Here is a 6,000-nt window from a genome sequence, read left to right on the forward strand (position 1 = left end):
AGTTTTGTTGCAATAAAACCCAAAGCTAAATAAGGATTGAGATAATTTTTTCAAACCAAGCATGTGGTGCTTCTTCAAATCATAAAGAGATTTCTTAAGAAGGTACACATGTTTGAATATTAGGGATGAACAAAGCATAGAGAATGCTCTAAATATATTTGTTAGGAAAAAACCCTTAAAAGCATGACATTATGAAACAAATTTGAAATTTATTATTTATTTAATGATATTTCAATTTCATTTTTATTTGTCCTTTTTTTATGCAATATTATATGTTATGAGTATCTTGGCTTAACATCTCTAGCATTATAAATGATTTAAGTGTATTAGGAGTTACACAAAATATCAAAGGTATTTGCTCCTTGCAAGTAAATAATTTATTGACAACTGATTCAACAACTTAGACAATCCATTTGTGACTTTAGTGCACTACCTCACATGGTGAGTGCACTAGTATGTACCATTACACATTATATAAGACTTATAGTAAATCATGATGTAAGGCTACTAAGTAGTCATGATTTCACCAAACAGTTATATTATACTATTTTTTAATCTTAAAAAATATTGAATTGGAGTGAAAGTCTGCAATGGTTTTAAAATATAGGTGAGATCTTAATGTGATCATATATTTTCTATGAATTGGATCACTATTAATGAAAGTCAATAATAATAGATATTTTTAATATAGACACCATGATATTTCATAAACTTTAAAACAATATGTCCTCTTAGACAATTTTAAGGAAAATCTATAAATAAACACCCTCCACGAATGCATATAGACCACTCAAGCACCCACGCTCACGTACTACGGAAAGGGCCACTGTTCTCCTCCCAAAGAGGCAAAAGGAGTTGGTAATGCAAACATGGGAGACTCAACTTTTCATCTTCCCCACCCCCGCACTCACCATTGGCTACAAAATTGAATAATTGATACATGGCCAGGTGGAATATGGAGGATCACTTTCCACCATCATCTTCTACCTCCACTGCACAACATAAAACCATCTACTATCTACATGGAAACCACCACCATTTTCCTTGTGTATTCATAGCCTCATACGATATCTTTTATAAAATAATGCACAAGATCACTTAAATACTTTTAACAAAATCATTGCAAACAACGGATTTATTCTTAGACTTTTAATTAAAAATATAAATATTGTAAGCTTGTTTAGCCACTGTTTTTTAAAGGTCCTGAAAAGTAATTTTGAAGAACAATTTTTGAAAACTGTTATATGATGTTTTGTAAAACAAAAGTTTGTTTAGAAACTTGAAATATTTTTAACTTATTTTTAAAAATAATTTTTATGTCTACAACTTTATTTTTAATCATTATATATGTTTGTATAACTATTTTTTAAAACAACTCTCAAAAAACAACTTAAAACAACGGAAAACAACTCAAATATATTTTCTGAAAATACCATGTTTTGTGTTTTTAAGAAAATAAAACATAAGACAATTTTCTGTTGTTAAACATGTTTTCCAATTATTTTTTTTTCGAAAAATAGACTCATAGTTTTTCAAAATAATAACAATAATACAAGGAGCTTTGCAATTCCTTATTTTCATCTTTTTTAAAAATGCAAGGTGCACAACCCTTTGATTACCCTTTTTTCTTTAAATTACTCTACCAAATCGTGAGCAATTATGTTGATGTCCAAGAATTTGTGTCTAATATATAACATATTATTCTTATAATAATCACCGCTTGTCTTAATTGTAAGCTTAATTAAAGTGTGTTTGATAGTGATTTTAGGAAATACTTTTATCCTTTATAATAATTGAAAACTTTTATCTTTCGAGTATTAAAAAGACTAAAAATGCTCAAATGAGTTGCTCAAAGCATCCATTTCAAATACATCTTTCACCTATTCTAGTGAATAGTTTGTTGAACAAAATTGTTATCTAAAAAATGTAAAGATGAATAATATAATATTTGTAAGAGAATATTCTAACACTTCGAGTTGGTTGGACACTACTTTAAAAAACACTCATAGTATTTTTAAAAATCAATTTTGTTATAAAAACATTTTTAAAAAGAAGAGAAACACAAAACAAGTTTTTGACATATTTAGAAAACACTTTTAAAGAAAATTAAAAAAAAGGCTATGTGCATGCTCATGGGTACTTAGAAATATCATATAGTTGAAAAAGGCTATATCTTAAAGCTTAAAAAAAGCATCCTAAAATAAAAGATAAAAAAGATCCAATATCTTTTATTAAAATAAAAAATAATGATGAAATAGCCCGATGTTAGACACATTATGTCATTTTGAAATTCATCATTTTTTTTTCAAAGACAGTAGTGCCATTTAGGTAATATCCTGCAAAGAGGCTTTAATATGAAGTCATGAACAGAAAAGGAGGCAGTGGATAAAAGACATAAAATAAATCATAAAATTCATTAAAAGAAATTAAGATTCAGTGAAACCAACACGGTTGAATTTCATTTGGTTGAATGGAACCCTTAAAGAAAAAGCTTAAAAAATAGCTTTTGATTCAAGAGAGAGATTAAAAGCATGCATACATATATAGACACCCAGTTAAAGGAGTGTAACGTACACATGATGTTCTTGTGGCAATTAATAAGAGTTGATTTTCAATAGAGGATGTGATCAATATGGGAGGGGAAAAGGGAAAGGTTAGTTAGTTATCAGTGTAAAAAGAATGTTCTTAAGTCACAATTTAATTAGTTTGATATTAATTTATGTACCAAATTAATGAAGAAAAAGAAACTCACTCCATTTGTTAGCATTAAACTTAATTTATTACAAGGGAATGAAATCAGCAAATGAAACCGAAACTATTTCCACCACTTTTCCCACCTGGCATACATATATATACGAATCATTTCACCACATCTAATTACCTCCATCAAAAAGATATATTTTCCCACAACTCTAGACATATTTACTATTCACATACATAGATCATGGCCAGTTTCTGCAAGGTCTCTGTCATGGCATTCGTTCTCTTAGCTAGTGGGGCTTTCCTGTCATCACCAGCACTGGCATTCGAAGCCAATGAACAAGACTTTAGCCTCGCATCAGAACCTTCTTCCAGCAGTGACCAAGACATTATTCCACCAGCATTACGCCATTATTTGTTTCAATGCCTCAACAAGCTGGGTAAAGAATGCAGGCCATTGTTCTTTGCTAAAATATTCATAGGTGAAAAAAATGAGATCCCTACTAGCTGTTGCCAAAACCTGGTGCAGATGGGAGATAAATGCCACACTGCAATTACCAATGCTGTAATCTCGAGACCTGAGTTCAGTGGCAATGCAACCTTATTTCATACAAGATCTGACGAGACTTGGACGACCTGTAGCCAACTCGTAGAGGCTATCTCTCCAGGCCCATCTGCTTAAGATTATATTTTAATATTTTGTTTACATGGATGTAAGAACATATTTATTAATGAATAACATGGATGGTAGGTATGTGTACTTGTTAGTATAATCATATCAACAGTTTCTCTCTTTTGTTTTGAAATGATTCTTATAGCATGGTTTCTGTTTCTTATGCCTTTGACATGGTAAGGCTTTGAATTAGACTATTAATGGAGCATTAGACTATTAAAAGAGTAAACAAGTTGAGGAGTAGGTTGGATTTTCAAAATGCATGGAGCAACAAAGGTAGAGATAGAACTCACCAAAAAACGTTTATTTGTTTTGTTTGAGATTGAGTCCCTGTGCACTAGAATGCAGGCCCATAGTAAAGATGCAATCCCAAGCATAAGGAGTTAGAAATGCCTAGGGTGGGGTAAGTTAAATCCCAAAAACCAACTAAATCTACCAAAACCAATCCAATCTTGGCTGATTAGTTATATTTTCAATGGCCAAATGCTTGGTTTGATGTGAGAAATAAAAGAACTTATGAAGATGGTGTTTGTTTTTTTGACTTAGTTCTAAATATAACTTAAGGCTACAGTCAACCATACAACAATGAATTCGTTCCCTGGCCTTGTACACACTACCCGCCACACTATGAGAGTTGGTCATGCCCGAAGTCATTACCTTAAGTAATAAAATTTTGAAATCGGGTGATATGATATATGATATACGATATATTGAAAATTGTTTTAATTTAAAACAAACATCAATGAGTTGAAATCTGGTGGTCGTCTACTAAATTGTGTAGTGGATAAACAAATTTTGGGTATCTTCTCACTTTGTAGTTGGGGATTTTAACGTAAATTTAAAGTCAGAACCGTGGAATATTGAGAAATTATTATTAATTGTTATATTTTAATGGTAAAGATTCAGCTTCAAACATATTACGGTTCTAAGGGAAAGAAATGTTTAAGATTGGGCTCCACTCTATTATAGAAGAAGGGTGGCGTGCCTCTATAAATTGCAGTACTATCAACTTCCTTATAATATCATTGCATATTAATTCAAACACAAGGATTAATTGCACCCTCTCCTCTCTCAACTCCCGAACCTCATTCCATACACACTCAAGTCAAGAATGGCTATAACAATGACATCCATTGCTTTCTTTCTCCTCCTCCTCTCATCATCGGCAAGTACAACTGACAATGACAATGCACATATCCCTAGCGATAAAAGTCGACTAGCTTCTAATTCTGGATGCCATTTCTGAACCATGAAGCTAGTCAACTTTTATCGCTATGGATTTGTGCATTATCATTGTTGGCAAGTACATGATGAGAGGAGGAGGAAGAATGCAATGGATATCATTGTTGTAGCCATTCTTGACCTTGAGTATGTATGGAATGAGGTTAGGGAGTTGAGAGAGGAGAGGGTGCAATTAATCCTTTTGTTTGAATTAATATGCAATGAGGTTATGAGGAAGGAGACAGTACTGAAATTTATAGAGGCACGCCATCCTTCTTCTATGATACAGTGGAGGTCAATCTTGACCATTTCTTTTTCTCAAAACTGTAATATGTTTGAAGCTAAATCCTTACCATTAAAATATAACAATTAATACTAATTTTTCAAAATTCCAAGGTTCTGATTTTAAATTTACATTAAAATTTCAAACTACAAAGTGAGAAGATAGAACCCAAAATTTGTTTACCCACTACACAAATTGGTTGATGGCCACCCGATTTCAACTCATTGATGTTAGTTTTAAATTAAAACTACTTTCAATATATCATATGTGACTTACGGACGTTCTAAAAATTAACAACTTGTATGTCATGTTCCATTATAACTGATAATCATGAAATAAATTAAATTAGGTCATTTTATAAGTATTTATTACAACAAGAATCATATTAATAAATACCCACTAGTTATACCCAATAATAGTAAATGGGTGCTGTATATATAGTTTTATTTTTCTTTTTTTAACAATATATCATGGCACCTTTGGGGTGATCTTGTAGTTCCTATGGGTGGAGACGATGGGGTCGGTACATGGATTTTCTTTCCTTTTGTCGCGTTTTGCTTAAAGGGTTACAATGCCGAGAATAGAACTCTCCCTCGGTCAATGATTTTCAAAGTTGCGAACTGGTTTTTCCCCTGCAACTTTGATAGTAATGAGAGATAGTGATAACAATGATAAGAGTAATTGACACCATGGTGGTGGGTTGGATGATCTTTCTACACAGAATTCACCTTTTTTAAAAGCATGTTGGATTGAGAAAATAAAATTTGCATGTTTTTTAATTTTTAGTTCTTCTATTTAAACAATGCTAAATTCAAAATAATAAAAAGCCATATATAAGATATAGCCTTTTTCAACTACATGAAATTTCTAAATACCCATGAGCAGGCATATAAACAACCTAAACTGCCCCTGATTCTATTGAAATCCAAAAAAGATTCAAAGAGAAAAGAGAGAAAAGAAGAGAAAATCTAGGATTTCTCATTATGAATTCTCTGTCAAATAAGTACAACACCATTAGGATTTAAATAGACCTAATAAAACCTAAAAAAAAAAAAAAGAATAATTCTAATATAGCATCTAAATTAGATAAAGAAATAGTAATTAAATAAATCTAAATGGTAAC

General features: G+C 31.4%; 1 protein-coding gene across 1 annotated transcript; it reads left to right on the forward strand.

Moving 5' to 3' along the window:
- The first annotated feature begins 2,944 nt into the window (after window positions 1–2,944).
- On the forward strand, window positions 2,945–3,382 carry LOC104882059 (uncharacterized). Its single transcript, XM_010663984.1, has one exon. It carries the CDS (start codon window positions 2,945–2,947, stop codon window positions 3,380–3,382), a length of 438 nt encoding a protein of 145 aa, XP_010662286.1.
- The last annotated feature ends 2,618 nt before the right edge of the window (window positions 3,383–6,000 follow it).

The sequence above is a fragment of the Vitis vinifera genome, chromosome 16 (assembly GCF_030704535.1).
Source record: "Vitis vinifera cultivar Pinot Noir 40024 chromosome 16, ASM3070453v1".
NCBI lineage: Eukaryota > Viridiplantae > Streptophyta > Magnoliopsida > Vitales > Vitaceae > Vitis > Vitis vinifera.

Excerpts from the sequence above, each read along its gene's own strand:
- LOC104882059 (XM_010663984.1), top strand. The coding sequence starts at position 2,945 with ATGGCCAGTTTCTGCAAGGTCTCTGTCATGGCATTCGTTCTCTTAGCT.